The sequence below is a fragment of the Macrotis lagotis genome, chromosome 1, assembly GCF_037893015.1.
Source record: "Macrotis lagotis isolate mMagLag1 chromosome 1, bilby.v1.9.chrom.fasta, whole genome shotgun sequence".
Taxonomy (NCBI): Eukaryota; Metazoa; Chordata; class Mammalia; order Peramelemorphia; family Peramelidae; genus Macrotis; species Macrotis lagotis.
In genome coordinates, this window is record NC_133658.1 from 573,454,534 (window position 1) to 573,478,781 (window position 24,248).

Consider the following 24,248-nt stretch of genomic DNA (forward strand, 5'->3'; position numbering starts at 1 on the left):
ATTGAAATATAAATACAAATTTTGGGTAATAAATCTTTCATGAATAAAACACAGAAAAGGTCTGAGGGAGGTGAATGTGAGGGGTAGGGAATAATAGGCAAGAAATGTTGTGCTTTCCCCCTCTTGCTTTCTATTCTCTTTTACTCTTTCTTCTCAAAATCTTTCTCTTAGGCCCTTTTTTCCTCCTCTAACTATCCATAGCATTGAAATGAATTATAGGCATTATATAATTTTTTAATTTTTGTGATATTTTTAAAATGAAATTTTAAATTAGTGGATAAGTTCAACTCATCTCAGAAATAAAACCTCAGTGGATTAGCTGAAAGTAGCTTTTTACTTGTGTGTGACCCTTGATTGATTTTTTTCTAGGGGTCAGTGACCCTGAATAGGAAAATAAAAAGGTTCCCCACCCTGATGTAAAAGCTTAAGGAAAGAGATCCTAAGAAGGGATGATCTTAACCTTGAATTTACACTAGGTGGTAGTAATTGCCATGACTATTATTAAGCTGAGTAGAGTACTCTAATCTTTACTCATTGTAATGACAAAGAAAAGTGTCAAGATGGAATATTTTTAGTACTCAATGGCATCCTGTGATTGCTCTGCTGATGACATACCTCACACACACACACAAAAACACACCCCAAACAACTCTCTCCTATGTGGAGTCTCTGATGGATTCTCAACCACCTATCCAATGTACCACTCTGTCTGCCATACATTCACCAACTATTTATTCACTTGCCTCTTTTCCTACTATTCTAGTTGTGTATAATTTGGTGAAAGTTACAGCAAATGAACTGTTCCTAGGAGCCACCTAGGAACAAAAGGGGGACAACTGCTGCTGCTTATATCAATAGGACACTGCTGGCACCCCCTGGTTCTTGCATATTTCCTGTAGTGACAGTTTTCTAAGATCTCCTCAATAGACTTGCAAGTCCATGGTGCTCCCATTGCCATCAATGTGTTTGAAGCTGTTGACCCAGGAACAATAAAGTATAATAGAACCACTGATGATTGTCCATGTTCTAAGAAAATCCATGAATCCTCTCTGGGCCTAATGTGGTAAGGAAAAAAAGGAGGACTACAGAATTTCCTCTAATTCATCCAGAGCATGGATCCATATCACAATATGTGCCTATATGGGTACCTTGTATATATGTAACAATGTATGGGAGCTAAAGTATACTGAATATATGCCCACATACATTTTTTCTGATTTCTTTTTTTTTCAAGGTAATGGGTTTCAGTGACTTTCCCAAGGTCATGCAAATAGGTGATTATTAAGTGTCTAAAATTGGATTTGAGCTTGGGTCCTCCTGACTCCAGGGCCAATGCTCTATCCACTGTGCCACCTAGTTGCCCTGCCCACATACATTTGAATCAGCATCCCTATGTAAATATATTTTGGGTGAATACAGATGTGCACACATATTTGTATATTCTGATATTTTATACTATCTACTCAAATATTTCTTCCCTGAATTGGGTTTCAAAAATAAGATCCCTTAGTTCATCTCTCCACTAAGAGATCCCGAGATAAATGCATGTGGCCTTTCAAGTCAAGGTTTGGTGGGTATGACAGCTGGTGTTGTGCCTATCCTGGTCTCTACTGGACAGACTCAGAATCTCCTTTGATGATAAAGTGGAGTTGTTCCTCCTCAATCTTTTCTTTGGTCTCCATTCATATTGGAATGCTATTCTCTTCTCCCCTGGCACTGTGAACTTACTATAGCTGTTCCACAGAAATCCTGAAGGGATCTGTCATTCATGTCCTGACTGGGGATACGGTGACAAAGGTCAGAGCAGTTTAATGCCGGCTCCATATCATCAGATCCCTTCCTGAACCTGGAGTCAATCACATCTTTGGTGGGGAGGCAGATCCTTGACCAAAATACCACTGCAACTTCAACAGAAATACTGTGCTGGAGATGAAACCCAGAGGTCTCACTTCTTGGTATTGTGGTACCATTTCACCGCTCTTCTTCATCCTAACTCTGGTGTGCCCCCAGTTGTCTCTTCTTGATGTCTAAGCAGTGATGTATCTGTTTAACCATTAGGACTGCGTAGGCTGGTCAACATGATGGTGATTCTCTTTCGCCGCTAGGTGGCAGACACTGCCACAAGTACCCCAGGACTGTCCCAGTGGCAAGGGGGACATCCGTCATTAAATCTGAAAAGAAACAAAGAAAGACTTATTTTAAATATATGTGTGAAGTTCATGTTAACAATTGAATGCAAATGGAAATGTATTTTGCATAACCACACATGCAAAGCCTATGTCAAATTGCTTGCTTTCTCAATGGGGGAGGGGAGAATTTGGAACTCAAAATTTGAAAACTAAATGCTAAAATTGTTTTTACATGTATTTGAGAAAAATAATTAAATGAAAGATAGTTCCAAAGTTTTTATTCAACTCTGTATTTTTATGGTTCCTGTCATGGTTAAAAAACAAAACAAAAACAGGACGTGCCCTCCAAGAGAAAAGACTAGAAAACAAGATGCCCTTCCATCTTTGGCTACTCTTAAGAATAAAGTGAAATTTTTGCTCTGCCAAGGAATTTCCTGATCATCTAGTGCTGGATGGTGAGTTTCCTTGTCCAACCTGGGGCGACTTTGTCCTCGAGGGGGCTATACCTAAACAGAGAGCTTGATCTGACTGTCTGATTCTTGAGAGTGAAAAAAAAATGAATTAGGGCATTCTAAGAATTCCAGCTGAATGAATAGTCAGAGGATGCTGGCAGGAAGGCTGGAAAATGACTGAAAAGAACTCAGTGACATTCTCCCATCTTTCTCTTTCATTGAAAGCAGGAAGGCTGAAAATAACAAAGCAACAACCCCAGTAGACTGAAGGTAAATGCATTCCTAATCCTTTCCAGAAATAATTTATAAAAATGGAAAATAGCTCACAAGTTTAACTGTCAGTTTGAAAGCAGGTGCCATTTATTTCATGTGGTCTTCAAATGACTTAGCAAATTCTCTTTGACTATGAAGGTAAATTGGGAAAAGGAAAAGATATCAACTTCTATTGATTTAGCAGCAGTTGGGGCACTGGGTCTATTGAAACTCAAGATATTTGGAAGGGCATACAATGCCATCTCTGCATCTCTTGTGCATGGGCAAGAACAATGTAGCACCAGATGCTGAGCGGTCACTGGCCTCTCCTGGGTTGATGAATTATTCAGCAGCCCGCCATAATGGAATCCCTAGGGAAATGCGTCCTCTCTCCCCTATCAAGGTCAGCTAAATCATTCTACAGTCTGGAGATGTGCTGATTGTGAAATGAAATAAACTTCGAAATCCATACCATTTGCTAGCAACATATTCAGGTTGAAATTTTAATTGTGCACTAGTCACAAATTCGGCAATACAGTTCCCATGGCAACTAGAACTTACAGCCAGACAGCTCCTTGTTTTTGCCTTGTGGAATAGAGAAGAAAAGGATCACCAACATCTGGGTGTGCCACCTGACTGTCTGGAAAAGCAGCCCTCTTTTTCCTATGTTGCTACTCTAATCATACTTGGTAAATGGCTTCATTCAAACAGAACCATAATTAAAGTGCATTTAGCAACATACTTTTTCCTGCATTTGTATTCACAGAAACATATAGATCATCTACAAGCCTACCAGCCTCTGACACTAAGCTATGTGACTCTGAGGAAGTCATGTAAGCTCTTTTTGTCTCAGTTTCCTCAACTATACAAAGACAACAAAAATCATAACATCTACCTCCCAAGCTAGTTGTGAAGAGCAAATGAAATAATATTTGTGAAGTAGTTAGCTCAGTGTCTGATATGTAGCATGCATTTAATAAAAGCTATCATTATTATTATTATTATTAATATTATTATTTTCCCCTATAGGAAAGGCAGTATAGGTGGACTGTTGGCATCTTCTAGAGGTCATTTTATGACCTCTCCCAGAGGACACTTATGACCTGATGTTACTATCTACATGGGAAGGGATTATTGTTTGTCCTTCATTCTTATTTATTTTTATTTTTGGTTTTTGAAAGGCAGTGGGGTAAAGTGACTTGCCCAAGGTCACATAGGCAATTATTAATTGTCTGAGGCTGGATTTGAACTCAGATCCTCCTGACTCAGGGCTGGTGCTCTCTTCACTGCACCACCTAACTGCCCCTGTTCTTCATTCTTAAAGAGGACCAGCGACATCAGGAAAATGATGCCATGACTTGCAAGTGAACAGGATGTGCAAGGTCAACTGCATCATTTTCTCCTCTGGAATCATCTGAGTTCAGGGGCCAGAGATAGATCAAGATGACTGGAATTGTCCTTGGATGCAGTGGGAGATCTTGATCTTTTTAAGTTAAGGTCTCTCCCAGGTGGTCTCATTTGGTCTGAGACTGGATTTGAACTCAAAGCACAGCACACTATCCACTGTGCGACCTAGTTGTCTCAAAATTTCATTATTTTCATTTTACATTTGAATATGCTGAGGCAAAGAAAGTTGAAATAAATTACTCAGGATCATATAGCTAGTAAATGTCAGAGCCAAGATTCACATGCAGATTTTTTCTGCCTCCAAATCTACTACTTTTGCCACTACACCACAATGATATAGGAATTACAATGGGACTACTGATCATCTTCATACTAGAGGACATTGGCCAGAGATATGGAAGGTAAAATAACTCTGCAAGGCTCCATGATCCACTAAGGCTTCTAAGAGAAGCCATGGCAGAGTCACTTCTTGCCTGGGCTATCTGAACGAGTGCCTTTTCATAGGGCTCCACCCATTGGAATGGTTATTCTAGGCACGGTCTGTTCAGTCACTGGTCTCCTTCCATGATGCATTATAAAATTCTCAACTTTCATCAAAACCTCCTGTCCTCCCATCATCCCCTCTGTTTTACTCCTCTTCAGTCTAAATTTCAGTACAGCTTTCAGTCTTGCCATTCCTTTTTGTTATCCTGGTCCATCATTCCTGCTCTCTGACTTCCCTTTTTTCTTTCAGTCTTGACATACTAGTTAACCAATTTATCTACACTAGTAGCTCTCAGAGTATGGTCTTGGTAACCCCTTGTGATCACTAAGATCTTTCATGGGGTCTACAAAGTCAAAACTATTTTTACAATAATATTGACATTTTAATTTCTAAAACATTAAATATCAATACTTATAATCTACATATTTTTGCAGTATCCTAAATAATTTTTAAAAGTTTAAAGGAATCATTTTTATTATATTGATTGATAGTTAATATTTCTCCAATTACTAAACTCTTGATTTTATTTGCATAAATTTTTAAATAATTTTTTAATGTTGTTCCTGGGTTCATTTTAGCAGGTATACTCCCAGGTATTTTATAGGTTTAGAGTAATTCATAAGGTCACATTTTGAGAACCACTGCGTTCTATCCATGACCCCCTTACCTCCTTTTTCCATCCTTTGTTAACACCCTAATAATTCCCAGCTCTAGATTATTTCACTGTCTTCCTTCTTCACTCCTCCTTCTTGACAAGATCAATGCCATCCTATTTGTTTCCTTTTGCTTCCATTTTCTCTAAATGCTTACTCCAGCAATCATTCTCATCTTTTTTTTCATCTTTACTCTCTCCCTACCAATTGGCTTCTTTCCCCTTGCTTATAAAAGTGTATATATATATATATATATATATATATATATATATATATATATATATATATGTTTAATAGTCCTTTACTTGATGCCTGCAATTTCATCATTTATTCCCACCCAGATACCGAACACCCTCCCCGTCTGAACTCCTAGAAAGAATAATCTCTGCTCATTCCTATTTCCTCACCCACTCACTTCCTTCTCCACCTCTCTGGCTTCCTGCCTCACAATTCTACTGAAATTGCTCTCTCCAAAGTTACCAATGATCTTTTAACTTCTGAATCCAAAGGTTTTCATTCAGTTTTGTTCTTTCTGCAGCTTTTGCTATTGCTGATTACTCCCCCTTTTTTTTTCCCAATATCTTCTTTCTTTTTAGCTTCCATGATTCCCTTTTCTGTTTGGTTGCCTTTCTATAGAAGCTTTCCTTTCTATATCTTCATCCCATATCATGGACATCCCCCAGGGTTAATTTCTAGGCCTTCTTATCTTCTCTCTATACATATGTTCTTTTGATGATTTTTTTTTTACCATGGGTTCAAGCATCATCTCTGTGCAGATGACTTCTGTTTTTTGGGGAGCAAGGCAATGGGGTTAAATGACTTGCCCAAGGTCACACAGCTAAGTAATTATTAAATATCAGATATCAGATTTGAACTCAGGTCCTCTTGACTCCAGGGTCAGTGATCTATTCACTGCACCTCTAGCTGCTACACAGATGACTTCTATATCTATATATCTGACCCTAATCTCACTCTGGCAGTTCAGGTTTTCATCAGTTATCTGGTGGTGGACATCTCCTCCTGCCCATAGAAAAGGCATCTCAAATAAACATGTGAGAAATGGGATTCTTTATTCTCTCCACTAAACTTTTTCTTCCTTTACACAATCCTGTATCTTTAAGGGGTATAGCATTCTTCAAGAAACCTCAGGGTCAAATTTTTGATCCTTTCCCAGCCATACTGTATCATTTGCCAAATTTTGTCAATTCCATTCCCACAACATCTCTCAAGTCGATCCCTTTTCTATTCACATGGTCGTTCTCTACTGGGCCAGATGAACTACATCTTCAGGAATTGAAAGAATGGAGAAATGTGACTGCTAAGTCATTGTTTTGGCAGCGAGGCAGTGTAGTGGATAGGGTCTAAACTCAGCAAAACCTTCTTAGCCTCAGATACTGAGTAGCTGTGTGACCCTGGGCAAGTCACTCAACACTATTTGTCTCCATTTCCTCATCTGTAAAATGAACCAGAGAAGGAATGTCAAACCACTACAGTATTTTTACTAAGAAAACCTCAAATAGGATCACAAAGAATTGTACACAACTGAAACAATTGAACAATAACAACAACAAAGTTAATGTTGGGAATATTTGGAAGATCATGGAAAATAGGAGAATTATCATAGAACTGGAGAAAGGTAAATCTGATTCGTTTTTCAATGAATGGAAGAGAAAATAGCCTGCCAATTATATGGCAATGAGCTTAACTTCAATGTCTGGGAAATGGATCATTAAGGAGAATTAATTTCTAGCAAGGGCAGCCAGATGGCACAGTGGATAGAGTGCCAAGACTGAAGTCAAAAAATCATCTTCTTGAGTTCAAATCCAATCTCAGCCACTTAATAGCTATATGACTCTGGGAAAGTCACTTCATCCTGTTTGCCTCAGTTTCCTCATTTATAAAATGAGCTAGAAAAGAAAATGGCAAACCACTCTAGTATCTTTCTCAAGAAAATCCCAGATAGGGTTTTAAAGAGTTTAAAAAAAGACCTCATGAAAATGAAATCTAGAAAAATAATATGATGATTACAAAAAGCCAGGATGCCTTAATTAAGAATATATCAGACTAACCTTACTTTCTTTTTTGATAAGATTAAACTATTAGCTACTTTTACCTAAAATTATATTTACTTGTTTATTTACCTAAGCAGAGACATCATTTCTGTAGATTTTAGCAAACATTTGTTAAAATAGCTTAAACAATTTTAGTGGAAGAGATATGGACTAGATGATAAATATAATTGAAGATTTAAAACTGCTTGAATGGCCAGATTCAATGACCACAGGAAGAGCAGCTCGTTGAGAGGTCTCCAGGCTTCTGTGCTTGGCTCTGGGCAATTTAAAAACTTTATCAAAGATTTGGGTAAAAAGTCAAACATGTTTGCAGATGATACAGAAGATTTTTAAATGCCAAATAGAGAAAATCATATTTTTCTTTGAGGAAATGTGTTGCTTTGAAAAATGATGAGCTAGAAACTAAAATGGTTGGACTTATGCTATAGGAAGATTCTTTTGGCAGCTGTATGGAGGATAGAAAGGAGAAGAAAGATACCAGAGGCAGGGAGAATTATTTGAGTAGTCCAGGTATGACTGGACTTACCAAGGTCTTACACAAGAGGGGAGGAGAGCTAATATACTCAATGTGAGTCAGAATCCAAAAAAAGAATCTGAGAGATTAGAATATTGGACTGAATTTAGTAACAACATCAGTCAAGATAAATATAGTTTTATTTGTTGCTGTTCAGTCATGTTTGACTCTTCATGTCCCATTTGAGATTTTCTTGGCAAAGAAACTTGAATGGTTTGCCATTTCCTTCTCTAGCTCATTTTACAGATGAAGAAACTGAGTTTAACAGGGTTAAGTGACTTACCCAGTCACATAGTTAGCATCTGAGATTGAATTTTAATTTAGATGATGAGTCTTTCTGACTGTAGGTCTAGAGCTCTATCTACTTTACCACCACATGAGCTCAAAAAAATTAACTTCATAAATGCAGGATGGGTGAGGCATAGTTAGACAGAAGAAAGATGTGAAGATTTTAGTGAACTACAGGTTCATTATGAATCAGTCGTGTGATGTGGTGGCCAAAAAAGCCAATGGAACCTTGAGTTGAATTATGAAAAACAGAAATTATAGAAAGAAGGATAAGATGGTTTTTTTGTATTCTGTCTAGAGCAGGCCATATTTGGACAATTGTGTTTAGTTCTATGCACAAAAGTTTCTAGGACATTGAATGCTTGAGTGTATCCCATAGAAGGCCCCAAAGATGGTTAAGGGTCTTAAGTTCATGTCATCTAAGGATTAGTTGACGAAACTAGCTATATTTAGTTTGGAGAAGACAAAGGAGGCCTGTCATGAGCAAAAGGTATTTTACTTGGTCCCTTTACTCTCAGAATACAGAACCACAGTCAATGAGTGAAAATTACAAAGAGGTAAATTAAGGCTTAGAAGCTGCTAGGAAATACTTTTAATATCTCCCTTCCTCTAGTTTTCCTTAACTGCCAAAGTGATCTTCCCAAAGTGCAAGACCAATCATGTCATCCTTCACCCCCTCCTCAATAAAGTCCAGGGGCTTGTTATTACCTTTAGGATCAAATATAAAATTTTCTACTTTGTTTTTTTAAAGCCTTTCATGGCCTATCCTCTTTATCCTTCTTCTACCTTTCCAGTCTTCTTCTTTTTTTTTCAAGGCAGTGGGGTTAAGTGACTTGCCCAAGGCCACACAGCTAGGTAATTATTAAGTGACTGAGTTCAAATTTGAACTCAGGTTCTCCTGACTCCAGGGCCAGTGCTCTATCTACTGAGCCACCTAGCTGCCTTCCAGACTTCTTTTACCTTGCTTCCTTCTGTATACACTAGGAGCCAATGGAGTAGCTATCCCACAGTATCCCGAGTCTCTGTGTTTATACTGATATGAAAAACTCTCCTCTGCCTCCCAACTTCTTTGGCTACCTTCCAGACTCAACTCAACTCTTACCTTCTGCAAGAGACCTTTATGGTCCCTCCTCATTCCTCAATCAGGTGTTTCTCTTTTGAGATGACCTCCCATTTACACTATACATAGTTATTTGCATGTTGTCTTTTCCTATAAGATTATTTACTCCTTGAAGCCAAAGACTATGGTTTTGCCTTTCTTTGTATCCCTAGTACATTGTGGACATTTAATAAATGCTTGTTAATTCAAAATATAGTTACCCCAAGGTAGAAGGTTCTGCCTTTTTGTGCTTTTTGCTCATCTAAGCAGAGACTGAATGGTCTCTTGTGGGTACATTATAGGGGATTTCTTTTCGGCTATGGGTTGGGAAACATGGTTGCCCAGGTTCTTTCCAACTCTAAAAAATCTGTTTTGCTATCTATTTTTACTTTCAAATGAAGAGATGATTGGACAGGAAGGAATGCTTATAAGGGAGAGAGAATCTAGTAGGGTGATAAAGATTAGGAAAAGACTAGAAACTTATTAACAAAGCAGCTGTTTCATGCTATCAAATGATGCTTTTTTGGGTGGTTATTTTTTCATTAATGTCTTGTCCATTTTTGTAGTGGTCAGATCTTTTAGTGTTTTTAACAACTTTGATGGTTCTTAATGTTAGTCCATCCCATAATTGCTACTTTATCATTCTTTCCTTTTTTTTTTTAAGATCCATCCCAGCTTTCTTTTATTTCATGGAATTTATCTCACTCAGGTTTTTTGCTTAATTCATTTATTTAGTTTTTCTATTTGTATTTCTTTGAAGTTTTCCCTGTGAGAATGTCTTTCTCTTCTCTTGTTCTGGTGGTTAATCCTTTATTTTATTTGACAGTTAGAGCTGTTTTGAGGTAATGCAGTGGTGAGCCAGCACTCACTTCACCATTTTGCTTAAACTCTTTCCCTGTCCCCATTCCCAAGCAAATAAGAGATGATGTTTCTATTTTGAATTTATTTTCCTTTCATGTGTTAATTTTGGGGTTCGATTAGATTTGATGGACAAAAGAATCAGGCAATTGTTGAAGCCCTAGAATCTAGATCACAGCCTTACCTTTGATGAAAGAAGGGTTCTCTAATGGAGGATTCTAGCTAAAGCAAAAGGAAAGAGACTTTTGGCTTTATTGCTATGAACCCCTACTGCCTCTAGCTTTGATGTTGTAAAGTCGCTCCAGGAACCTGGGCTGGCAGCTTAGGTTGCTATTTCAAAGTAGGGAAAAGGTATGTATGTATGGGGTATGGGTGAGGTCATAGGGGAAAAACAAAGGAAGAATTGAAAGATGAATGGAATGAAAAGGAATATGCATTGATTAAATGTCTTCTATATGGCAGACACAGTGCTAAACATTTTCCAAAGATCATCTCATTTATCTTGATTCCAAGGGTGACATAGGTAGGGTAAATATTAATGAGGGAATAATTATGAAGTTATAATCAGAAATTTGTGGAGAAAACTGTCTTAGGTAGAAAGAGAAAGGACATCATTTTAAAGAAGCCTGAGCCCTGGGACTTGTAAATTTCTTTCCCAACTCTGGAAATGAGACTGAGTCAATCCCTTTCTCAGAAATTCACATTTGTCCTAAGGAGAGATTTAGCAATAAAACCTCAAAGTGCACTCATAAAACTTTGGCAGGGCTTCCAAATAAAGTCCTTATATGCTTTCTAAGTGTTCATTAAAGATCATCCCAGGACTCCAGGGGAATTCCTATTCATGAGGAAGAAAGAGGCCAGGGAGGAAGGATGACTCTACAGCCTCCCTGTTACAGGATCCTTCCCAAGATGGATTCTTTTCCTCCCAAAGAGAATGGAATCAATAAGGGGATTGAGTCACAGTCCTCTTAGAGAATTTCTGAGAACCAAGGCTGGCTAGGCCCACAGCAGACCTCCAGATGAAGGCCCTTTAAAGTCTAAAATATGAACGCATACCTGTCCTCTTCCACCCTCTCTGATTATCTAAATCCTACCAGACTTTCCCAATTATTCTCCCTCATAAAACCTTTCTAACTAGTAATCATCTCTTGATCAGACCCAAATCATCTCTTGTTCTATTCTCCTAGAGCATTTAGAATCTAAATCTAAATCTAATAACATATTAGATTTAGAACTGGAAGGACTTTAAAGATCACTTAGTCCACCTCTCTCATTTTACAGCTAAGAAAACTGAGGCCAGAGACAATTAAATGACTTGCCCAAGTCACACATTAAGTGACAGTGCTGGGATTCAAACCAAAGTCTTCTACTTCCTACTTCAGCATTCTTCCCTCTCTGTACCAACTTCTTTTTCTGTCTTCCTTCCTTTCTTCCTTCTTTTTCACTTTTCTTTTTGCATTTCAGTCACATTCAGCCTTGCAGCTTTCTTAGTAATAGATTCGTCTCTTCTTTCTTATGTTGTCATATAACATTTTTTATTGCTTATACCTCTATGAGGTCATTTAAGTTAGGGTTATCAAATACATAGTAAATATTCACATTTATATTGTGTTTTAAGAGGCAGCCTAGGGTTATAGAGAGTTGTTATCACATATACAAATAAATTGGGTTAAGTCTTGTCTCTGACACATACTAGTTGTATGACCTTAGGCAAGTCACTTTGTAAGCAGTAAGATTATAAGTGATAGCGAAGATGCCCAGCTTCATTTGTGGAGAGTGTTTCTTCATCTGGAAGCTCATTAAAGCAATGAAATCACAAATCCAGTTTCTCTCCTTTCAAGGTTTATATGAAGCTTTCCTTTTTTTTTTTTTTTTTGGCAAAGTAGTAGGGTTAAGTGACTTGCCCAAGGTCACACAGCTAAGCAATTATTAAGTACCTGAGGCCAAATTTGAACTCAGGTTCTCCTGACTCTAGCTCTATCCACTTCAACACCTAGCTGCCCCAATATGAAGCTTTTCTAACAACCATCTTGTCCTATCTAAATGTAGAAGGATCTGGTTACAAGTTGGTGAGTTCTGCCTTATCTATCTAAGAGCTTCACTTACAGCCTGAGTGACCTCTTGTAGGGTATGCTATAGTGGATTTATTTTCAGTTTTCCTGGCTTTCAGAGGTAGGAAGTTTAAGGATTTACAAGTGAGCCTCAGATTAAATGTGCCCATGATCCAACCACTAGTAAATAAGGGAGACAGGATTCAAGGCCAACTTTCTAGATTCCAAGTCTGGAATTCCTTTCACTATTCTATATAGCTGAGCCATCTTTAATCTCTTAGCAAGAGCAGGAAGGAGTGAGCTGGGAATAGCTGGGACCAGGAATCCAAGTAGGACTGGGTTAAGACAAGATAAAAATCTAAACACAGACAGAGATCTGCTCTATACTACCATAATAACATGGAAAGGATAGTCTATAAAGTGTATTTAAAACCATCAGTGGAAATGGTGAGACATTAAACAAAGTCCAAATAGAGTCCAAGATCCAGAGTATTGATTCAAGTAGAGATGATCAGGTAGTTGGTAGAGATCCAAGCAGGCAGGCAGGCAGAGTGGGGCACAGGGAGGTCCTCCAATCAGTACTAGTTCCTTAGGGTGAAACTGGAGCAAAGAGGCAGGAATCCAGTTCCAAGGAAATAGTGTAAAGAGAGATGGGGGGGTAGGAAAGGCATTTACATAGTAGCTACTTCATGACAAGTACTTAGCAAATATCTCATTTGATCCTCACAAGAAGCCGAGGAAGTAGAAGTTATTTGATACCCCCATTTTACAGTTGAGGAAACTGAGGCAAAAGAGGCTAAGTGACTTGCCTAAGGCCATACAGCTAGTAAGTGTTTAAACTTAGGTCTTCTTGACTCCAGGTCTAGTGCTCTACCCACTGTGCTTCCTCTAGACAGAAGACCAGATATAGGATATCAAACCAACGTGGCAACCCAATTAGGCTGGGATCGGTCAATGACCCCAATACTGAGGAATTTCACACTCCCTGCTTATCTGGGAATCTCTGATATGATGCTAAGACATACAACTTTAATTCTTTTTCTATCTTTTTAAAAATCATAGGATCATAAATTGAAAATTAAAAGTAACCTTAAAGGTCATCTACTCTGTCTCCCTCTTTTTAAAGATAAGAACAAAACAAAAACAAAGTTTCAGAGAAGTCCTAAGTCAGGAAAAGAATGCAAGGCAAAATTGGAGATTTGAACCAGGGTTCTTTGAATCTAAATCTAATGATAGATGGACATTGTTTGAATTTTGAAGATAAATAGCAATTGTTTCCCTTCTGGACAGAAATTCTGAGGGTTTTCCTCTCTCAGACTGACTCTTTTGTGGAGTCAAACTAGGCAATATATTGCTTCATTTCTTAACTAGCTTACAACATCTGAATGGGTGTTGCCACAGAAAAACTGAGAACTGGGAAGGATTTTAACTTAAAAGACCGGGGTCTCCCACTGCATCTGGAACCATTGCCCTTCATCCTAACCTATGTCTTGCCATTGAATACCTGAGGGAAGGAGTGAAGCTGATGACTTTGCACAGCTCTGCCTCACCTAAATCCAAATCACTTGCAAGTCAAGACATCACCTTTGGACTCAAAGGGCTGACTGAGGGCTGGCTACAGGACAGTGACTACAGGGACATCTCCTGCTTTCACAGACCTGCAGTAACATGTTCTGCTGTCTCCCTCCTCCACAAGGTTCAGATTTGTTTGAGCAAGATCATATGCACCAAGCCATGAATCACTGCTCTGCAAAAAAGCTGTCTGGTGGACAGATCTCAGAGATCTGTTACTTTTTGCTAGTACTTTCAATGACTAGGGCAGTGGTTCAAGGAATGGTTCAGGGGAACATGGTAGTCAACAGGTCAAAACTATTTTCATAATTACCTTATGAGGATGTTAATGATGGTACTCAATCATTTTTAAGTGTGTAAAGGGGTCCTAAGTCTAAAAATTTGAGCACTGCTGTGCTAGGACTTTGGAAAAAGCACAAACACATCACCATCTCCACCCCCCCCCTCCACAAACATCTCAGAATTAGATTCATGTTCTATTATGCAAATCACACATGTGTAATTTCCATAAATGCCAGTTACAAATGGCAATTAGTGCTCATTAATATGCAATAAAATTCTCATTTGAAAACTACCAAAAGCCAAGAATGAATTCCACTTGGCTGCCCTTGTTTAATTAAAATTTGTACAGGCTATGCTCTACTTTCTTTGCATCCGAGAAATAAATAACACACTATCACGAATTCAGCTTCAGGCAATAACAAGTCTAAGAAGAGAGATGGTCAGTGGAGGCTGAGAGATTGATTCTGAACAACTGATCTTGAAGGGTAGGTCTGGGAACCCAGCCCTATCAAGGCAAACAGAATGAGCTGAATGAATGAATGAATCCTAGGAACCATACCTTGCCAGCCAAGCAGGGGAGAGCCCAGGCAAGCTCTGAGAAGAGATCTCCAAAGGAAATGTGGGATGCCACAGGAAGTAAGATCAGTGGGCTACTTGAGCTTCTCAAATTCAAGTTAGGCCAGCAACTGTTTTTGTTGCTCCTAGGGGGTTTCTAATCATCAACTAAGGCAAGGAGTAGAAATCCTTAGAATGACTTACTTATAAAAAAAATGTCCTGGTATTTTTGCCACCCCCTCCCCAAAATAAGAGATTCCTTCCTTAAGGTTTCCTCAGCATATTTTTTTTCATGAGGGTTTCATACTGTGTCTCTAAATCCCTGTTTCGGTTAAACACTGGGTTTCTCTAAACTATTGTATTCTGTTGCTGTACAACCTAGAGCACTCATTGGAATAGGTAGAAAAGTGGAAAGACTGCTGGACCTGGAGTGGAGGTGACCCCAAACTTACAGCCAGCCTCAGTCACTTCTTAGAGGTGGGACCCTGACAAATCACTTACTAGCTATGTGACCTTGGGCATGTCACTTAACCCTGATAGCCTCACATACAGGGCTATCTCTAATTGTCCTGATTCATATCTGGCCACTGGACCCACTTGGTTTTGGAGAAAATGAGTCTGGTGATGTAGCACAGCATCCCCCTCACTTAATCCAATTCACATGGTTATCATGGTATCATCTCCCTGATGTCATGGTTTTCTTAAAAAATGAAGGACAAAAACATTATTTTCAACAAGAAGGAAAAAGAAACTTCATCAGACTAGCTTAAATTGTTATTTGGACACTAAACTTACATCCTAAAGTATAATATAAAGAAAGCATATTTTCCCCCTGGGGGAAATGAGGGTGACCCAAACCTGTGATTTCATTGGTATATGGACTTCCAGAGATGCACATGAGAAACTCCTTTGGAGTGTCAGAAAGTATTTTGGGGAACTGAGAAATTACCCACAGTAACCCAGCCTAAGTGTATCCTAAGCAGGGCTTGTACCCAGATCTTCCGGATCCTGGGATAAAGGTTTTTGATCTCAAGGTCCATGGGAAGTCTGTGAATTTGAATGGAATAAAAAATTACATTTTTATTTCAACATAATTGTTTGCCTAGGGGCAGTTAGGTAGCACACAGTCTTTAAGCCAGGAGAACCTCAGTTCAAATTCCACCTCAGACATTTGATACTTGCTAGCTGTGTGACCTTGGATAAGTCACATAACCTCATTGCCTTACCCCCCCCCAAAGAAACCTAATTGGTTGCATTTGTAATTCTATGAATTTTATTTTATGCATTTAAAATATGATTATGAAAAAAGACTACTAAAGGGGACCATGGAACATATAAAGGGATTCTTAACCTTTTTTTTTTGTACTATGAACTCCTTTCTCAAAAGGAACTCAAGATAAGCAAATTTAGAGAATCCACTCCAAATGTTCATGTGCTCTATTTGTGTCCAATATGTGACAGAACATTCCAACCTCATTTTTGGTCAGATCAGCCACAGTATTGCAACTTGATCCTTAACATAGTGATGTCATTTTTGATCCTCTTAGAGAATGAAGGACAACCATGCCATGCTACCTCTTGAACAAGATGATAAGATGTAAAGGAAATAAAATCTAGATAGGGACAAAATTTTTGATTTCATTAAGAACCTTTCTTTACCAATGCAGGTCAGTATCTTCTATTCAAAATTAGAGACTTGCCTATACTGAGAGGTTAAGTAATTTGCCTTAGCGGCAAAGACCAGCTCTCTAAACACTATAATAAAGACTCTGAGATAGACATATCTTATTATTCTCTTCAGCATTATTTGCTATGTTCTGTAGTGTCTTGGGTCATCAGTCTTGGTAACCTGCATATTACATTACATATAATTACTGCATAATAGCAATACTAATAATAATGATGATAATAGCTAGTACTCATATAGTGCATTAAGTGTTACAAAATATTTTGCATATTTTATCTTATTTTTATCCTCACAAGAATTCTGGGAGGCAGGCACTATTATTATCCCAGATGAGGAAATTGAGGATAAAAGAAATTTATAAGTATCTGAGGTGGAGTTTGAACTCAAGTCTTCTTGACTTCAGATGCAGCATTCTTATCTACTTTGACACCTATTTTTGTTTAAAAAAATGGTTCAATCTGATAGGAGTTGGTAAAATCTCTAAACTGTGCAAAACATTGTAAATTATGCTTTCTTTGGATTGTTATTTGTTCCATTAGTGAAGAAAAAAGGAGTAGAAATAAAAGGTTCATTTTAAAAAATTCAATAATTTGAAAAAATGAACATAAAAATCAAATACATTTTATTGTTAACCAAGCCTACACACACACACACACGCACACACACACACACACACACACACACACACACACACACACAAACTGATGATCTTATGATTAACATTTCTTCCTAAAAGTTGGTTAATCAGAATTTGATTCTGTTATCTTCTTTGATTCCATTAGCTGCTAGGCCAAGGGATAGAAGACAGTTCAAAGTCACAGACTCAAACTCTCTGCTTTATTAAATGTTATTTTTTTAATACCAAAGCTCTTATAAAACAGAATTTCCTCAGTTTCACCCCCTTAATTTTCTATTTCCTAGGGACAATCTATTGTGGATTCAGGCATAATAATAATCAATCAACATTTATTAAGTGTCTACTTAGTAGATTGCCAGATGGAGCAGTTGGGTTACTAGGCCTAGATTCAGAAAGTCTCATCTCCCTGGTTTCAGATACTTACTAGGTTTTTGACCCTGGGCAAATCACTTAACCATGTTTGCCTCGGTTTCCCTCATATGTAAAATGACCTAGAGAAGGAAATGGTCAATCATTCCAGTATCTTTGCCAAGAAAACTCCAAATGGGATCATGAAAAGTTGGATGTGATTGAAATGACTGAACAACAAGAAAGAATGCTAGACCTGGAGTAAGGATGACAAGAGTTCAAAACCAGCCTCAGACACTTATAAACCATGTGACCCTGGGCAAGATATTCCAATGGACTGGGAATCAGAGAAGTTGGGTTTCCATTCTGGCTCTGCCACTTTATTACCTGTGTGACCTTGAGCAAGTTGCACTACTTCTCTCTTTTTCTTTCAGGGGCTCAGTTGCCCCATTTGTAATATGTGAGGATTGGACTAGGCTTTCTCAGAAATCCCTTACAGTTTTGAATATATGATTCTATGAACCCCAGTCTTGCTTATCCTATAGAGTCATTGTAAGAATCTGATGTGATAATGTTCTGTAATGGATATGACTGAAATACTAAACAAATACACAAATACAAATGTATATAAAAAGAGGCAGAAGACAGTCTCTGCCCGCAAGAAGCTTACAATCTATTGAAGGAGACATGCAAACAAATCTATACAAAGCAAACTATATGCAAGATAAATAGGAAATAATTAAGAGAGGAAAGGCACTGGCATTAAGAGGGACTGGAAAAGATTTCCTGTACAAGGAATTTACAAATATGAGTTCTCAAGAAGAGCTAAAATACTAGATTTCATCAAAGCAACCTCCAGCTCCCTACATTGTTAGTTATGACAGAGTTCTCTCCTGGATGGGAGCTCCACCCCTAGGCTCATAGATGTAGAACCGGCAGGAACCTTTGAGACCTACTAGTCAACCTCCCTCATTTTAAAGATGAAGAAACTGAGACTCTAAAAAGATCACGACTTGCTCAAGGTCATACCCTGTGTCCTAAATGCCTGTGTCCTAAATAGGATTGGAAACCAGGCCTTCCTGACTTCAGGTCCAATGCTTTATGCTACACCCCACTCATAAGGAGACTCTTAGGGAAGATTTAGATCTTAATAAGAGAATGACTAAAGTCAAGACAACAAGTATTTACTTAGTTACTAAGTGTCAGATACTATGATAAATACAACAAGGAACTCACCACCTAATGGAGGAAATAAAAAGCAAACCATCATGGACAAACAAGATATCCACTGGAAAAATTGGAGATAATCTCAGAGGGAAGGTCCAAAGATTAAGGAGGACCAGGAACGATTCCTTGCAGAAGGGAGTATTTTAACCGAGACTTGAAGGAAGCCAGAGAAACTGGTGAAGCCAAATGATGGTGACAAGGAAGAAGCACATTCCAAGCATGGAGGCCAGCTAGGAAAGTGGCCCAGAATCAGGAGAGTGGGTCTGAGGAGGCCATACTAGATAGAAGAGGAAATGAAGGGAAGAGAGGAAAAAGAAGACTGAAAAATGAGAAGACTAAGTCATGGAAAGCATCCTTTAACACTGAGGTTTTGTGGAAGTTATTTGTTTATATAACATTGTGAGTTGATCAGCTATGATGGATGTGTCTAGTCTCAGCAGTTCAGGGATCAAGGATAACCCTGAGAGACAATACCCACATCCAAAGAAAATAATGCCACAGAATCTAAATGTATACTATGTTTACTTTTTTTAAACTTCCTTATATTTTTCTTTCCAAGCTCATACTTTTCTTTCTTTCCCCTTAATTTAATTCCTCTTATACTAAATGACTAACATGTAAATACATTAAACACAAATGTACATGTACAACTTTTACCAGACTGTTCATTGCTAAAGGGAGAGGGGGAGGAGGGGAAAATGTGTAACATGAATTTGCAAATGGATGTATGTTGAAAAACTAAAATAAAAAATTATTTAATATTAAAAAGAAAGTTGCTTGTTTATAAAATATATTCACATACAAATATATTTGTAAATATCTATATCATTACAGCATATTATAACATGTCCATATTACTGTATACACATAAAGTATACAATTATTATATATACATATAAAGCATATAATACTTAATATACAATGAATAAATATCTCCCTGTTGTGTCCAATGCCTGTCTTCTGCAAAGAGAGCCTTGGAAGAGGAGGAGAAAGTTTTTGCTTTAGAGAAGAGAAGCTGGATTCTTGATATTACTTATAGCCTTGCTTATTAAGGATGAGGTGTCTGCTAAACCAATAATTTTGAGAAGGCTGTATTTCATTGAAATTGTAAAGAAGGTGTGAAGTTGTGAATCAAAGGCTAAATCATCATCCAAACTCCACTTGAGATTTTCTTGATAGCTCCTGGGAGTGATTTACCATTTCCTTCTCCAGTTCATTTCCCAGAGGGGGAAACAGAGTTAAGGGACTTGCCCAGGGTCACACAGATAGTTAATTGTCTCAGGTCAGATTTGAACTCAGGGATATGAGTCTTGCTGATTTCAGACTCAGCTCTCTATCCATTGTGTCACCTAGAACCTGAACCCTAGAGATAATAGGTATGTATGTTTATATTATACATACACACAAACATGAGATTTGCTCTGGATAGATTCTTAAGTCTCATGATCATTGCACCTCTAACTATATACATACATGAACACAGTTAATCTAGTCACTTGTCCCTTTTCTTAAAACTTTAGTCTCATGAAATAGCAGATTTAAAGAGAGACGGTACTTTACATATTATTCCACCTCAACCCCTTTGTTTTATAAATGAGAAAACTGAGCCCTAGAGAGATTAAGTGATTTTTCCAAGTCACATAAGTAGTAAGTTTCAGAATCAGTAATTAGAACTTGGGGCTTCTGATTCACAAACAAGTATTCATACCATATCTTGTGTATTTTATTGAATGAATTTAAAAATATTTTTCTGAGAAGGGGACATAGACCTTGCCAGACTGTCAAAAGGATTTATGACACAAGAAGGGTTAAAAAAATCTCTAATGTAATATAATTTACATATTTTACAGATGAGTACTCAGCAGGACCTGAGAAATGGGAAGGATTTACAGTTTTCTAATGGTCTCCAGATTCCCTGATCACCACCTTCCTCTCACCCCAAGTTGTCTCTTAAAAAGGAGAAAATCAAAAAGAAAACTCAGATAGAAACTAAAGGACATATTTTTGTTGGTAGTCTCTCAGTTTAACCAGGAGCATGACAAATACTTACGGGATACAGAATCTGAAAGTAAGGCTTTGAATCAAAAGTTGGAATCTATTCTCTAAGCCTACTGCCCTCCCCCACCAAAACCCCAAGATACTGCTGCCACAGCTATAGACCATGTATAATTCCACAGCATGAAATAAATGAGCAAAATGGAACTAAAACAGTTTGGTCAAGCAAAAACAAGAGGTACACACACAATGGAGTCCAGATATTTTAGACCTTCTACCCCACAGAGCTGATCTAATCCACACTTGGCATTGAAGAATTCTCACTGCCCTGCCTGATTCTGAATGTGTAGAAGACTCCTGGAGTGGGAAATGGGAGAGAAAAGAGAAAAAGGGAAAAAGAAAGAGAAAGAGAGAAGTAACTCGTTTTAGAAGAGGGCCACAGGGAGAGCTGTTGGGGAGGGATCTTTTAATTGGCAATGGGAATTTCAGTCTCTGAAGCTCAGTGGGAGATATGTGGTTCTTAGGTTGCTGCTCCTTTGATCTGATGGGGGTGGGTAGAGGGAAATCAAGCTTGACCCTTCCCCAAAAGGAACTAATGTAAAACAGTCAAATAAAGGGCAGAACTCCAAGTCTTTTCTAAAGAAGTTATATGGTTGCGAACCAAAAGCTAAATCATCATCCATAAAAAGGGAAGTGTTTGTCTCCCAAGCACACCTGTCTTCTGTGACTATGCATAGAGAGGAGAATATTTCTGCTTGAAAGAAGAGACCATATTCTCTGCTGTCACTTAGCCCTTACTTGAAAGTCTTTCTCACAGAATGAGGTGTCCATTAAATTAATAATTCTGCAAAATCTATATTTTACTCAGGCTGTAAGATCATACTGCTAGTCACTAATAATTCTTTGATTGAAATGATTGGTGTCCTATCTAAGAATAATCTGCAAGATGGACAGTTAATTATTTTGGAGAAATGACATTTACTAAGTTGTGAGTTTTTTCCCTTTGTTTGCCACCAACTATAAGCACATGGAGATTAACTAGAAAGAAATTCCATTGTATTCATCTATATCCATAGATCCCACATTATGTTCAAGGGGAGTGGCCTTGCAGTCTAGTACTTAGAAGTGGTTCCTGATTAGAAAGACCTGAGTTACTGTCTTGATTTTTGAGCCAACAAGGTAGATGCATAGGTGGCACGTTGAATAGAGCAGGGTCTGGCTTCAGGAAGAAGCTAAAATCTGGCCTCAGATCCTTACTTACTGTGTGACCCTGTTTGCTACAGTTTCCTCATCTGTCAAATGAGTTGGAGAAAGAAGTGGTATCTTTGCCAAGAAAACCCCAAATGGAATCATGAGGAATTGTATAGAATGAAATGATCCATCAGCAGAGACAAGCAGGTAGAAGCTCAATGCTCTGGTCACCAGAGCATTGAAGTTTGAGTAAGGAAGACAAGAATTCAAATCCTGTCAAAGATATTTACTAGTTGTCTGACCAGTGGGCAAGTCATTTAACTTTACTCTGCCTCAGTTTCCTAATATGTAAAATGGGAATAAGTAGCACCTACCTCATAGAGTTGTGAGAATCAAAAGAGATGATATAGGTAATAAATTGTATAAATGCTAGCTATTGTTATTATAAATACTGGCTTCATGTCTATGCCATTATGAAGTGCAGAACTGCATTGTGGTTCCATGATACACTCCCTAGAATCCACTAAGGCTCTGTGCCACATGCTAGGGATATAAGGATGAAATTGTAGTAGTCAAATAAGAAATGTGTACAGATATTGGACGTAGACTTAAAATAAGCCATGTAGTAGAAAAAGCACTGAATTTGGAGTTGTGCCACCTTACCAGCTGTGGAATACTTAGGCAAGTCATTTAATATTCTAAGATTTAAAATATCTTCCCAATTGGGTATTGTAAGAGTTTTGGGCCAGGGAACATTTCCTCTTTTTCCAATGACCCCTTGCCTTGAATTTTTTCCTATTAATGAAAGTCTGCCTTCTCTCATTTCCACCTTTCTCCCATCCATCAAGAAAACAAGACATAAAATCCTTTGAGCAAAATTTGTAGTCATTTAGGTGAGGTACATTGTCAGCAACAGTTACTAGACTGTAAACTCCACGAGGAGAGATACAATACCTTCTTCTTCTGCATATATCCATAGATAATATCACAAGAACACTTCATGGAGAGATCTTCAATAAATATTGAAACTTGGAGCCAATTCCCAGTGTCACACAGAGAAATATAACAGATATTACAACTTGAAGATCCTGGAAAGATTATTTACTGTGTTCTTTTGGCTTCCTAGAATTTAGAATTGTAAGAGATCTTTGTGGTTACCTAAAGTAGGAATTCTTACTCTTTTATGGGTCATGAACCTTTTTTGGCAGTCTGCTGAAGCCCATGGACTCCTCAGTATTATGTTTTTAAATGCAAAAAATAAAATAAGTAGAATTACAAAGGAAATCAATTCTAATGAAATACAGTTATCAACCTATTTTATTAAAAATATAAAACAAGTTTCTGGATCCCAGGTTAAGAACTTACAAACAATATCAACTCCTTCATGTTAGAGATAATGAAACTGAGACCAGTATAGGAGAGGTGACTTGTCCAAGGTCACATGGGTAGGTAAAAGCATAAACCATAGACCTAGATCTGTAGGACTCCAAGTTCATCTAATACTAACAGGCCTATTAGCCAGTCCAGTATTCTGTATAGTATTTAAATTCTATGTGCTGTATATTAATGCTAAGTTCATTCCTGGTTAGGATTTTAAGTAATTTTCATCAGTTTAGTCTCTATTACCCCAGTTGGGTATTGTAAGAGTCCTGGATGCAGGGAACTTTATCTTCTGTGTTTTTGATTTCCTCTTTTCCCAGTGACCCCTTGCCTTGTGGTTTTTTTCCTATCAATGAAAGCCTGCTTTCCCTCTTTCCCACCTTTCTTGTATTCATTGAGAAAACAAAACAAACAAAATCCTTTGAACAAAATAAATTCTCAATTTGTCAACATTATTAAAAAAGTTCTTAGTGTATGTTGAGTCCGTTATGTCTATATCTAGAGGTGGGTAGCATACTAATCATGAATACTCTGGAATTTTGGTTGGACATTCCATTCATCAGTAGACTTAAGATTTTCCAAGTCAATTGTCATTACAAAATTGCTGTTATTATATAAATTGTTCTTCTGGTTCTGCTCACTTTACTCTCATCTGTTAATATGTCTTCCCAGGTTTCTCCAAAACTATCCCAATTAATCATTGCCTATAGTATAATATACAACAATAATTCATCACATTCATTTATCATAATCTGTTCAGTCATTTCTCAATTTATTGTCATCCCCTCAAGTTCCAATTCTTTGACAACACAAAAAGGACTGATATAAATATTTTTGGATTTATGGGTATTTTTCCTTGTTCTCTTTGGGAAAATGGACCTGGGGGGGGAGGGAGGGAGGGAGGGAGGGAGGGAGAGAGGGAGAGAGAGAGAGAGAGAGAGAGAGAGAGAGAGAGAGAGAGAGAGAGAGAGAGAGAGAGAGAGAGAGAGAGAGAGAAATTGTTTTTTAGGACATAGTTTCAAATCACTTTCCAAAATGACCAGATCAAAGCTCCCCCAACAATATATTAAAGTACCTGTTTTACCAAATCCCCTCCAGCATTTGTAATTTCCCTT

General features: G+C 37.8%; 1 protein-coding gene and 1 long non-coding RNA gene across 3 annotated transcripts in view; one reads left to right on the forward strand and one right to left on the reverse strand.

The window, feature by feature from the left end:
• Positions 1 to 21,196, forward strand: part of LOC141507175 (uncharacterized) — a 54,268-nt gene extending 33,072 nt beyond the window's left edge. The window contains exon 9 of the long non-coding RNA XR_012474096.1: positions 20,418 to 21,196. This is a non-coding gene — a long non-coding RNA (uncharacterized LOC141507175). The remainder of the gene's footprint in view (positions 1 to 20,417) is intronic.
• GPR156 (G protein-coupled receptor 156) overlaps positions 1 to 24,248 on the reverse strand; it is a 120,089-nt gene that overhangs the window by 79,600 nt on the left and 16,241 nt on the right. For both annotated transcript variants that reach the window (XM_074214595.1, XM_074214596.1), the window contains exon 2: positions 1,729 to 2,171. In XM_074214595.1, the coding sequence (XP_074070696.1) occupies positions 1,729 to 1,824 (96 nt within the window). In that variant the 5' untranslated portion in view covers positions 1,825 to 2,171. The remainder of the gene's footprint in view (positions 1 to 1,728; positions 2,172 to 24,248) is intronic.